At 39.7% G+C, this 13,435-nt stretch overlaps 1 protein-coding gene across 1 annotated transcript; it reads right to left on the reverse strand.

Moving 5' to 3' along the window:
* Positions 1–9,099: 9,099 nt before the first annotated feature.
* On the reverse strand, positions 9,100–11,678 carry klf17 (Kruppel-like factor 17). Its single transcript, XM_042497756.1, has 3 exons — positions 11,492–11,678; positions 10,300–11,374; positions 9,100–10,175 (listed from the first exon to the last, which is right to left on the reverse strand). Exons 1-3 carry the CDS (start codon positions 11,570–11,572, stop codon positions 10,000–10,002), a joined length of 1,332 nt encoding a protein of 443 aa, XP_042353690.1. The 5' UTR covers positions 11,573–11,678; the 3' UTR covers positions 9,100–9,999.
* Between the last annotated feature and the right edge of the window lie 1,757 nt (positions 11,679–13,435).

Below are 13,435 nucleotides of genomic sequence, written 5' to 3' on the forward strand. Positions count from 1 at the left end.
CAGTTTTAGTCTAGTTTCAATCATCAAACATGGGTTGAATGTATGTTCAGTGGTCGACACCTTACACAGGGTGTTTGTTGTATTTGTCATCTGCTCTTCTTCCTGTCATCATTTTGCAAAACTACAAATTTAGACCACAATGGAAATTAACATCCTGCCGCCTTTATGTTGTAGGTCTGTGGACAGACAGTAGGACATCACAGACTGAAAATTATATAAGGCGGTAGAGGGAAATTCGGAACCCAACTTATATTGCAATTCCTGTTGGGAATGAATAACAGAAACAAAGCCAAATTGGTTATATAAATGATAAGGTCTTGTACTGTGTCAAAAGTCTACGGACTTTTGAAATTTGACATCACTTTTCTTTTTCTGTGCTCTACACTTCACATGTAGTTAAACATTTGAACCTTGAACAAATTGGTTTGATTTTTTTTGGTTTGTGCCAATTTTGAGGTAATTTTCTTGTAGTTTTTAATTATTTCTTACAATTTTTTGGGTCATTTCTTCTTAAATCGCTCATTGCCTTCTATTGAAAGAAATCATACCAATTTGCTCAGGTTTCAAAGGGATAATTCAGCTTAGATAAAAATGTTCTTAGCTGTCAGGAGAAGATCCAGTCTACCTCAAATGAACCATTTCACTCCCTGTATCATGCAACAGTGAAACACAGAATTATGCAAGATGATGCATATCCCATTCCTGTATGAGATTACTTGCCACAATATTAGTTTTGTATTTTATGGGATAACTTCTCATTTTTGGTAAAGCTAATGCAAGGACCAAAATAACTGTCACCCTGTCTTTTATATAGATGAGACTGACTCACAGACCTAAAAGTCTCCTCTGGTATCTATAGTAACATGACTTTTTTCCACCCTGCCCTTTCTTTGACCTTAAGATAATAGTTGAGTGTTTCGGGAGTGGCATGTCTGAGAAACAGCCCCCCTCAACATATATATGTTTCCTTCAGGGATTTGTATGAGTAATCCATATGTTTGACTATGTTTTTCTTATGTGCACAGATGTTACTTGAGGCATACTGTCACTTTAAAGGTGCAATGTTATTAAAAAAATCAGATTTCATATCTTTTTTTAATTATAATGCAAACAAAGGTGCTATATCAATACTAGAGTGAAAGTATCAAAAAGCTCAATCCACACAGAACTGCAAACAGTCTGTATTCAGAAACATTTGCCTTTAAATGAGCTGTTAGGACTTCTGTGAAATTGTGATGTCACGTCTATACTATACAAAGGTACAAATTGCTGCTACAGTGCCATTACATTCATTCCCCAGCTGTAATGACGGTGCAGGGATACCAAGAACGCAGTTGTGGAAATTCTGAAAACACTGACCAATCAGAGCAGCCTGAATTTATTTTAGGTAGTTGGGCTTTAAAGGGATACTTCGCCTATTTTCAACCAGCTTTGTATCAAAAAAGTGAGTAGTGTGTGTAAATCAACTGTGATAAACTTCCTTCCATCTAAATAGTGCCTAGATATCCCTCCACACTCCAAGCACAACTCTGGATGATGCAAATTGATGCAAAACATGTCACCTGGCAGAGATTTGCTGGGTCTCGGGGCTATAAGTCTAACTGAAGACTGTTTTGTGTTGCCGGTGATCCAAGAAGAATATACGCACAGATCAATAACCTATCCTTTTCTGTTAAACTCCGACAAAATCTGATCAAACTGTAAAAATTCTACCTCCACGCTGCCTATATCTCGCTTAAAATGTTTTCATAAAAACATTTTAATGTTCTGTTTAGCTGTAATAGTGAGCGTTTATGAAGAGAAGGTTGGCGCTACAGATCCAAGATCAAAAGCAGCGCTGCCCAAATATAAAAATAAAAATACTCAAATATAACAGGTCAAAGATTCTATTACTGTGTTGCTTATTTCTCACCACAAATATTTGTTGAGACGTTTTAGTTAAGCACTTAACTGTAATATGAGATTGCCGGTTCAGCCGGTTACCATTGTTTTACTCATGTGAGTTTGCATTACATCACCCAGCAGCAGGAGGATTTATTGGTCTGGTGTGGAGAAATGCATTCTGGTAGTTGTGGGTTTTCTATAACTCTTGAGCAAAAGTGTCCCATTTCTCCGTTTTCTCTGGTCATGAGGCACCAATTTAAAAATTATTTGCATCTTTTCCCTTCAAAGATAGCCTAGTTCTATCAAAAGGCCATCTTTCCAGTACTGAAATACTTATTTAAAAAATGTATGCAAAACGGACCATTTCAGGGACAGACAGTATGAAAATATAAAGCCGTTTTTAGACATTAAAGCATGTAAAGATGTTGTAGTTGAAACCCCATGTGCAAGTATGAATCTGAAAATGAGTATAATGTGGGACCTTTAAGTTAAACCATTTTATGATGACTTTTTGGTTATTGCCATGCTTTCTGCCCAGTCACACTGAGTGTGCCGACTGACTTCTGACCTAGTGGCCGTTGACAAAACCCAGAATCCCAAGGGTTAGGTAAACATGGCTATAGGGGCACACATAGCTTTGCCTCCTTGACAACACACACATGCACTCACGTAGAATACTAATCTACCATTCCCACCCAAGTGAACTACAGATAGAGTCATGTTACAAAGGGGTTGAATACACATATTGATGTTTGATTAAAGAAATAATCTGGTTATTAAAATGCTCATCACATAGCTTTTTATGACATAGAGCAAACAACTCACAGGTAAAAATATTTTTCTGTCTCCTCACAGATACATGAATCTAATTTCATGACATACAACTATTAGTCACTGTAACCTGTACTTGTAACTTTATCTAGGAGATTCTCAATCATCCACTTCATACAATGTCAAAAAGTACCTAGTCGAGGGCAGCTGGATTTGCTTTTGTATTTTTCCAAAATACCCACACTTCCTCTAAACCGTAAATCTGGGCTGGAGTCTATCCCAGCATGCAGTGGAGAACAGAGGGTACACCCTTGACAGGTTACCAGTCAAACACACACCAGGAACCCAGGAACAGTTCTAGGAATTTAGGTACTGTCTAAATTAAGCTCCTCAGCAGTGGTGGACTCATGCTGTCCGAGGGAAAGGGGCGAAAAAAATGAAAAGGGCACCAACTGCATGGGGCACCAGTGAGTAGAACTTTTACTAGCAGGGCAGCCTACATGGCACTGCATCATGTTTTCTCCCCTGTAAGGGCACCCTTGGTGTACCCACCTTAAATATTATCAAGCCATTAAATAGCTATTATCAGTTTTCATCGGGAGCACAGGTTTGAGGTGGTAAGGACCTATACCCCCTGCATTTACATTCATTGTAAGGCTTCAGCCTCTAGCAAATATAATAGGAACAAAGGAAGAAGTCTGATGATGTAGTATAAAGAGTGAAAAAGTCCACTTGAGGAGGTCAGGGTGGATGGATAGGTCAAACAAACGCAAGACTTTCGGCCAGGAGACCACTGTTTGTATCCCATGTGAATCTTTTCCAAAAATTAACCACATTGTTTTGGTGCCTAAACCAAAGGAAAATGAGTGTGATTGTTTCAAACCATTAGATATGAACCTTCTGGCCCACTAGAAGGTGCAATTTTCCAGATCTGTAATGGTAATGATAACAACTGATGACAGGTCGATAACTTTAACACAGATGCCTGCCGTCTATCTCCGAAATCACATAGCTCTCATTGCTAACAACAGACAGCGATCAGTGTAATTCAGCATGTAGATGCAGAGATGTGAAGCACAATGGAACAATGTGTGGAGAATAGGAATTAGATGACTTAAAACTCTGCTTAATTTCACACATGTGGCCCTGACCACTATGGAAAGTGGGTGTGATTGTCTGATTACAATTTAATAAAGTTTAGATCGCTGAGTGATGCAGTCTGAAAGTGGATTTTAACAGATTTCAGACTGTTTGAAGAAGTATCATTAATAACAAGAAGTAACTCGTGACTGCTATTTCTCAGTGTATAAATATGAATGCAGTGGCCCAGTAAGTCTTGTGATTGGACTTTTCATTGGTCCTCTATATTAACAATATTTAAAACAAAGACAGGTACATACACCTGTTTTTGCTAATCAGTATTCTCAACAGCTGGCTTGGAAGCAAAGCCTAATCTTTGTTTGCAAATTTGTGTACAGAATAATAGATAAGAACTGAAGGCTCTTAGCATACTCAGTTTGAAATTTCATTTGGCATTTCTCCAAATGCTGCCACATTTTCCAGCAACAGATGAGGGGGTGGATGTGTGCCAGACAGTCTGATCTTTCAAAACCAGATACCCTAATTAAAAATACCATCAGTTATATTTGGAAACCCATTACAGAGGTACTAGAAAGTCAAAATAATTAATTGGTTGCCATATTTCACAGTATGAAAAATGCATTAAATACTGCATACTGGAGTATGATGTATTTTACATATGAGCAATGACTGAGGCTCAAATTATGTACAGGCCCTCTTTGCACCTGGTATTAGCATGTGTCACAGGTAAGTAAGTAAGTAAATATAAAGTGCAGCCATGTTGTCTCCATAGTTCATCCAAGTCTCAATTTAATAAACAAAAAGTTCAAATCATGATATGCTAGGAAGTCCCTCATGATACTTATTGACCTCACTTTGATTAATGCCATCGTAATTGGGGAATGACTGCAGTTTATGACTCCAGGTAATCTGGATGAGGCTGCTATCATTTACAGTAAATCTGTGAGCAGTGACACGTTTTTTTTTTAGCCAGGAGTTTGAAATGTAATAGGCATGTAATACTGGCAATAACCAGTATGAGTGGGTGAGTGGGAAGATGGACCAATGAAAATGTTGGTGGCAGGGGAGGACAACATAAGGAATTAGCAGAGTAGATGGTGACCTGAGGTGAGACAGAAGAGAGGGGTCGGGGGGGGGGGGGGGGCTTTGGAGTGGGTTACAGTACAGTCATGCATGTGGAGAGGGCTGGACCACATGCTGATTGTTTGCTGCAATGTGTTTATTTGCATATAGAACAAGGATGTGAGATCTGATCCAAAGTGGTCACTTGCATTTGAGGACAAATGTGAATACCATGTGTAAACAGTGCAATCATTACTCCAATCTAGGCTGCCTTAAAGGTGCTAAGCACAGGTGGTGTTTTAATGAGTCAGTGCTAAGGCCATCATTAACCAGGTCAATACATATGATAATCATTCTTCAGGTCGATACAGACAACTGCAACTGCCATGAAAAGAATTAAACCTGGACAGTGTGGGGATACAATAGTTTCTGTAAATCTTTGTGCATTCAGGGCTTGAAAGCAAAGTAGGAACCTAATACAGAGACTTTCTTTACACTCTCACACTGATTCATCTTTGTATAAATTGGTATACGTCCAACAACCAAACGTGGCATAATGGAGGGCCAAAAACCACTTCAGGATTAGTGTTGGCTCCTCTAACTTTTAGTTCCTTCAACAAACGACAGCTCCCAGAAGTCTTATCCATATGTGTTCTATCAAAACCTCATCAGAGCTTGGATGCTAAAGAAATGTTTTGTCTAGGTTACAATTATAGTCAGAAAGATAATATTTTAGCCAATACAGAAGAGAGAAACTGTCAGAAAGAACCCTGACCTGTAGAAAGGTGTCATCCTCACAAATTTAACTGTAAAGAAGTTCATTTGAAAAGTTCAAGAAAATTGTACGTATGATATAATTAAACAATTGGTAAAATGTGGGCATTAACAGTAAGTCTACCTATTTAAGAAACATAAAAGATATTCTTAATCCAGAACAAAAGTATATTGCCACATAATCTGTGTATTTAACAATCAAATAAGAAGTGTGCAGTGTGTAATTGTCCTTCATTGAGGATATTTTGAGACGTCATAGCAGAAAAAACAACAGTGTGACCAACAACATAATGATTAATGATGCAGAATAATTTAAAAAAATATTAGCTCCACCTGTGCTTTCCCTGGTAAGAAAAGCCTCTCTGTTAGTACTTCAGGCTTAAATTTGTGAATGAAACAGGTTTTTAGAGGCATTTAATACTTTAAGACCCAAAGGAAACCACATCTGACGGTCTCAAGTCTTCAATTCAATAATTGTATTCCAATGGTAAGTAACATTCTGTGTATCTACTTTCAGTTTGCACTGTTATTTTCTTTGCCTCTTTTGCGATTTTAATTTCCTCCAGTGGTGTACTCTGTTGCCCATTTAGTACTGATTTATGGCTCAATTAAACCCAGCTCCCAGTAGCAGTGTGTTCCCAGTCAGTGTGGTGTTATGCTGCCTGTGTGTGGCTAAAAGCAGCACCTGCATGACAGGTCAGTGATCACTGCAATTCACATTGGCCTTGCTATCACTCCTGAGAACAATTTCAAAGCATGTCTTCTGATAAATATTCTGCACACAAATTAACCCAAACACAACTGCTCTGTGATCAGTTTGACTACATTTCATCAAATACAAGTGTCTCAGTGATGCAAATTTAAATTAAAAAAGTCAGAGGAGAAGTTAAACAACTTATTATAGGATAATTCAAAAGGAAATTTACAAGTGCAAATGAGAAAACTATGACTGGCTGACCTCCATTTAGCGACTTTTGATTTCTGGGGCCTTGCCGGGGGTAATCAAATTCTGGGCCCTATGCAAAAGCATTTTCTGTGGGCCCCTCGCCCTTCCTCTCTTGATCCATGTCTCTCACACCGTTTTCGATTAAATTTGCTTTCCTTAGACTCTTGTTTTTCTTTCACAGAGCCCTGATTCCGTGGAGGGGAAATACACGAGTATGCTGGTGCTTCAGCTGCATAAGCAGTCGCTCACTCAGCTCTACTTGCATTTAAAGACGAATCCTAGTGCCGGGGCGGACTAAACCACCAGACAGCTTCCACTTTTTTAATTTTTTTTTTTTTTTTTTTTAAATAAATTTCAGCCTCCCCACAACTAATTTATTCAGCTAATTTTTAATTTAGGTATGGTACTAATAAGTCCCCCCACCCCCCAACACTCACTGGAACACTTCAGTTCTACAAATCCCCCATCTGTCTTTCTGTATCAGTCAGAGCACTTCTTATTCAAGTTAGGGTACAGCGAAATTAATGTGTAATGTATTTGCAGAGGATTGTTAAATAAATGTGCTGCTCTCCTCAAAGACTCTACCCTGGATAGATACTTCAAAACACAAACACAAGAAATCAGTAGTTTCACCACTGGAGACAATAGCAGCGACAGATTTTTTCACAGTGAGAAAGAGAATGCTGACAGATACTGAGGCAAAATTCGAGGAGCAAAAGGATCTAAATAGCTTGTACGCAGGAGACAAGCTTTACTAATGACAACAAGTGCACTTAGAGAGCCTGACGAACAGATACTTCAGACTACATGCAGAAACTAAACCAAAGAGGACATCTAGTGGGGAAACTGAGACATGACAGAAAACAAAACACACATCCTCCAGACAGGAAGCTCTTCTAGTCCTAACATGGGGGTCCTGGCCATGGCTTTACAGGGGGTTGCAAGGCCCTCTTAATTTTAAAAGATGCAAGAAAAGTTTTTTAATGAATATACAGTTGGCCCATATCTCAATTTCTGTTAAGAAAACTAAATATATCGTTATTAAAGTTTGGGTTTTTATTCAAGATAGACCTGAACTGATCTCATCTCATCCTGCATTAGAAAAGTAAGTAGTTAAAATAACCGAAGAGCTAATGGAACGATGGCCAAGTGTCAGGGAGAAGAAAAAAAAAAGAAGCCAATTAAGTATAGATGATTGCTAAAAAATAAAACACACATACACACACACAGACAAACAAAAACACCAGCAATTATCCTCCATCACCTATACAATAATCTGCTCAAAAATAATAAAAAATCGCTGTTTAGATTATTTTTAAAATTTGGGTAAATTGTACAGAGTATCAGTTGAACACCTGGTTTCCTATATGAAGCATGAGAGTCCATCTGTTTCTGACTGTCAAAATGGGTTAAGCTGAAATTACAGCAGCATCTGATAATTACAGCGTGGAAGGATTACTATAGAATAATCACCCCACATGTGATTTTTTTAATACTTCATTGCGACATAGATAAGAGATAATCCTAGCATAGTTTATGGTGAGCAAGAGAAAAGAAATCAATGACACCTTAAAAAGAAGAAGTACTTCAAATTAGATTCTGTGAAGTCGTGTTTTCTGTATTTTTGTCATAGTTTTTCTCATCAATGTGTCTCTGTCATGTGTGGACATGTGTCCCGCTGCAGGTGGTATCACCTCATTTGTTGAAGTGATTGCAGAGGTGTTTCACAGATATGATTGGCTTGTTTGGTTTGCTGTGCAGTTGGCAGCATTGGCCCATGTTTGTATAGTTTCAGTGTGAAATATTTTTAGGCTTACTTGTGTGTAATTGGTTGGAAATGGATCACTGTAAAAGAAAACATTTCCTTTGTTATTTTCTTTTTTGGATGAGTAAAATATCTTTGAGAAACATAATTATTTATCAGAATTTATACATCAAACAACATTCCACTCCCCTCAGTACTTTCAGCTTAATGTATCACATATGCAGCGAAATACTATATGCACCAAAAAAATGCATTACCAACATACTATGGCCTGATCCATGGGAACTTGTAACCACATTCATGAGATGAGGCAAATGTTGTCATATAAGTGAACAGTAGAGGGCAGTCTTTCATAAGCAGTGATGAGGCACCTGACCATGTATGTTGTCAGTACATCACTTGCAATGATAGTAAAAGTCTGTACAACAATTAGTATCACAGCCCAGGTCATCCCAGATGACACTGACCCATGAGCTACAACTGCAACGTATAGAGGTTGATGTAAATGTATTAATATTACACAGAGATGCTCAGTTTTTCTCACCATAGCTGTAGATCACATCCCATAAAATTGTGCGACTTTTAAAATTTATTGTACTATAAACATCTAGCCAAACATTTACACCGTACACCTGGTTAGGTTGCATAGTTCTTTTAGTTTTCAGCTTCAACATGCTTTGTTTGTTTTGTCACCCTTTAAGAGAAAGAAATTATGAAATACCATCAGTGCCAACAAACCTGCTAAAACTGTAAGCAGACAATGAATTGTGTGGAAAAAGGGGCGATGACAATCATATTTGTAAAAGTACTTTTTATTTTCTGAGCCCTTAAGCACATAAAAAACAGTTGCATTGTTGAGAAAAAATATACATCTGAGTGGCAGTTCTGTTTCTTTCAAGTTCATCAGATCAACCAGTGGTTGCAGTGGATTTCTTCATTCTTCAAAAAACATATCTTCTATTACAAAAAAACAAAAAGAAACCCATCCCCAGATGACACTGAGCTGTAAATGCCATCTGAATAAGGGGCATGAGGGTGGAGTTACACTTGATGTTCCTAAAATGGGACTGGAAATGAACTTTAGTACCTGAATTTGTTGTTCCGTCAAACCTTCACAAAATAAATGTCTGAAATGCAGGCTAAGCCTGCAATGCTGAGCATAGCTTTAACATAAAAAACTGAAGAAAATAAAATGAAACAATGTCATTAAAAAACCCTGACCTGATTTAAGTAGTATCAAAGATGTAAGATGTAAACATTACAAAAATACAATTTACATATGTACAGATTTCTGGGTCCTGCCCACAGTCAGTTTTCCCCTTTGGGAAGCAAAAGGAAGCTTTTTAAGGCACTCACCAACAATCAATAAGTTATTTCAGAGACAGAGCAAGGAAATGTCTTAAATACAAACTCCTATAATTTAGCCACTTATTCATATATCCACATATATGTACAAAACCACTTGCATTCATTCTGTTTTCTGATGGAGAGGCACTTTACTTTTGAAAAACATAAACAAGCTCCTACAAGAAGAAATGTGTGGTACCAAGGCACAACACGAGTCCCTACAGGAACGTTTTGTTTCATTGGTTTGGCCCAGATGCACAAAATATCCAACTCATGCTTCCCCTGGGGTGTTCCTGGCATGATCTTTTGATGGATTTGGATACCAAAGTGTCCATAGGTTAAATGTGGCCTACATGTGCCTTTTCATGTGAAGCGCCAGGTGATCTGAGCGTGAAAATGCACGCTCACACAGATGACACTGGAAAGGTCGGTGTCCAGTGTGCTTCCTGAAGTGGCGGGTCAACTCGTCTGACCTGGCAAACTTCCAGCCGCAGCCTTCCCAGTTACAGTGGTAGGGCTTTTCACCTGAGAGACATCAGCAAAGGAGTTAGATGACGGGATTTACAGTGTGTTAATTTAAAAAAGGCAAACCAATACAATTTCAATTTTTGTTCAGAAGTGTTTCAGGAAAAAAAAATTCAGTGCTCACCTGTGTGTGTTCTCATGTGGGCTTTGAGATGCGAGCTCTTGGTGTATGTCTTCCCGCAGCCAGGGAACTCGCAGCTGTGCGTCGCGGCGCGTTTTCTAGCCCATGACCTGCGTCCTCGCTTCTGCTTGATGCTCCCCGCCTCATCCTGTGCGTAAAACTCCAGCAACGACGGCGACGACGGTGGTGTAAGCATCATCCCCTGCACAGAAGCCGAGTGGTGCTGCTGGTGAACGCGGACAGGCTCTCTGTGAATGCTATACTGTCCTTGAAAGTGTGCCAAATTCTGGTGCCCATACTGCGGTTGGTAATGCGCGTTCATGAAGTGGTTTTGAAGATGGAGATGAGAGTTCACTTGCGCCAAATGGCAGTCTGTGCGTCCTTGAGGCGCTGGGTGTTGCATGGAGTGCACACCATATCCTGGAGCTGTAACCTGGTGGTGCGTAAAAGCTGCCTGGTGCATGGAGCGCATCTGGTGCCGCTCATACATTTGTCCCATAAAGTTCCCGCCACCTGCAGCCATCATGCAGGATTGACCTACCGGCTCGGTTTTTATTTTGTATCCAAGCGGTGGAGGAGACGTGGCCAACTGGTGATGAGTGGGAGCTGCTGGAATAGGATTTAACGCACGCAGTTCGGTGTACTCCCGCCCGTCTCTCGCCTTCCCTGCGCCCTCCGGTGAACTATCTCCCGGGAAACTCATTTCTGGCGTGAGAAGCTCCGCCACGAGACTGCGGACTGGGCTCGAGCCCGTGAAGCTCACCGTGCCGTGGTAGCTCTGCGCGGCCAGGTGAGAAGGAGGGTGCTCGCTGCAGTCTGGCACGGAACTCCCGCTGCAGCTCTCCGGCGACTCCGGCAGAGAGTACGCGCACTGCTGTGCCGGAGAAATGTTCTCGGTGTTGCTCGCGACGTCGGAGTTGATGGTGTTTGACAAAATGAACTCGAGGTCCAAAAATTTCCCCAGCTCATCGTCGTCTTTGGGGAGTAAAGCAGGAGACTGCACGATGCTGAACTCCACTTCAATGAGCGGATTGTCTGTGCCACCTGTTGCGCTGCTTCGTGCACCCACCTTACACATCTGTACAAAAGCGCAAATGGGAAAGTCAGACAAAGACAAAACCAAACTTGAACCAACAATCAAATTTACATGTAAAATGGTAATTAGAGGATTCATAACTTTAAATCATCTACTTACATTGTCGAACTGTTTTCCTTCCATCGCTTGAACACTTGGGAACGATGTGATGGCAGGCATCACTGCTTCAGCCACAGCCATACTGACCGCTTAGACGACAAAAAGTGAAAAATTGAAAACTAAAAACGCGAACAGAGACTTTGCTCTCTGTCCATAGATCGCCTGTTTTGTGACAGCTGAGGAGCGTTTCAGGATTCAGATTCTGAGTGTCAACAGAGCTGTTGGAGCTTCTTATAGCTCAGGTAGGAGTGGCTACTATACCCGAACACACACGCACACCTCCCCCACGGCAACCAACATTACAAACAAACATAACATGGCATTCAGGTGCGTCAAGAAGGTAGGTTACCCAAGTGCGTAAAGCATGATCAAGATAATCATCCGTAATTTAATTGAATGAACAGTTGATTATGAATGTTTTGCATCACTGAGCGGATGAATAGGAGAGACTCGTCTTTCAAAACGCACAAGAATCTAAACTTTTCGCCAACTTTTTTGAGAGTGATTTCTAAAATCTCCATGCACCCATTGTACTGTCATCACTCGGCACGGCATAAAAGAATAAATGTGACGTGTAAAAGTATCAATGCACATCCACCGCAGCAATTCATTATCTTCTCTCGTGGGGAACCACACGTTTCCCCTGAGGCAGGCACAGAGGGCGCCACTAAACCTGGCAACACTCAGGAAGCGCTGGGAAGTCAAAGTTCTAGTGCGTAAAAATATCATCCAAGTTGCCTCGCTTGAGTTATGTTTAATTACACGTTTTTCGTTTGACATTCAAAAATAAATCGATCCAAACTGTCACAATTTTCTGCCTTCAACCCCACAAAGTGACCGATTTTCCGAGACATTTATTTCCCAGCTGAAATATCCCCCACAGTTTCGTCCCAGCCTCTTCAAACACGCACGCACACTTGCTAACACATCATTAATTTGTCCCGAGCTGATCCCTTGCATGTTTAACACAAACACGGACGTGTGAAGCGGCGGCTCATCGAAACAACCTGTTAATCTGGATGTCAACAAAGGACGACATGTTTCTTAATGGCCTTCCCCCAGCAGCCCAGTCCCCTGCAGTCATTACTATGGTAATGTACAAGTGGATGGTCGGTGGAGGAGAGCTGAAAGAGAACAGCCGACAGGACCAAACAGGTTTTGCTTCATCTGAATAGTGCTTTCACACATTTATTTGGAGTGTATCCTCATATCAGCATTTTTGTCTCTATTACTCTGGGCCATAGCTACAGGCCAGTTTTGCCGCCCCCCACCCCAACATTTTTTTTAAATGAATGTATTCAGTTAATTGTTCTTTTAGACCTTTCTGTAAATGTTATTCCCCAACATGAAGGTCTGGATAGTGATTGAAATTTATCTTTCAATTGACACAAATAAATATCTTAGGTGGGGATTACTGTATATTCATTTTAACGTCTTGATTTCTTGGTATACAAATGTTCAAATTAAAATGTATATTAAAATGTATATTTTTTAATTGTAGAGACTGCATAAAAAATATGAATAAATAAAAAAAGAAAAAACAACACACAAAAATAAATATTTGTTATGCCACCACTCCATTCAACAATTTGAATAGACGTAGTGGTTTTAATTACAATTAACTAACAGCAAAAACAAATAAATAGAAGCAAATATAATGACAATAATTAGATGTGCTTTATCAGTGTTAGTATGTAAGAGATCTAATGGACAGACAAATCTCTCTGGGGTCTACATAAGATAACCTAGTGTACACTTAAAAAAAAATAATTCACAAACACACTGTGAATGACTTTTTGTAAAACAAAAGGAAATACCTTTTTTTCTCCCATTACACATACAACATAAAACATGACATACCTCCTTATTTGCCCTAATAGCAATGCCTCAGTATTTTGTCATCTTCGTCAAATGTTTTAGAAAGTCAGCAGAAAAGAAAAAATG

The sequence above is a fragment of the Plectropomus leopardus genome, chromosome 12 (assembly GCF_008729295.1).
Source record: "Plectropomus leopardus isolate mb chromosome 12, YSFRI_Pleo_2.0, whole genome shotgun sequence".
NCBI classification, from domain to species: domain Eukaryota; kingdom Metazoa; phylum Chordata; class Actinopteri; order Perciformes; family Serranidae; genus Plectropomus; species Plectropomus leopardus.

Bases quoted from the DNA above. Each gene is read 5' to 3' on its own strand.
- klf17 (XM_042497756.1), bottom strand. From the start codon at position 11,572: ATGGCTGTGGCTGAAGCAGTGATGCCTGCCATCACATCGTTCCCAAGT. The intron at 11,375-11,491 runs GTAAGTAGATGA...GCTTTTGTACAG, and splicing joins AAGGAAAACAGTTCGACAAT to ATGTGTAAGGTGGGTGCACG. The intron at 10,176-10,299 runs GTGAGCACTGAA...GATGTCTCTCAG, and splicing joins CCACATGAGAACACACACAG to GTGAAAAGCCCTACCACTGT.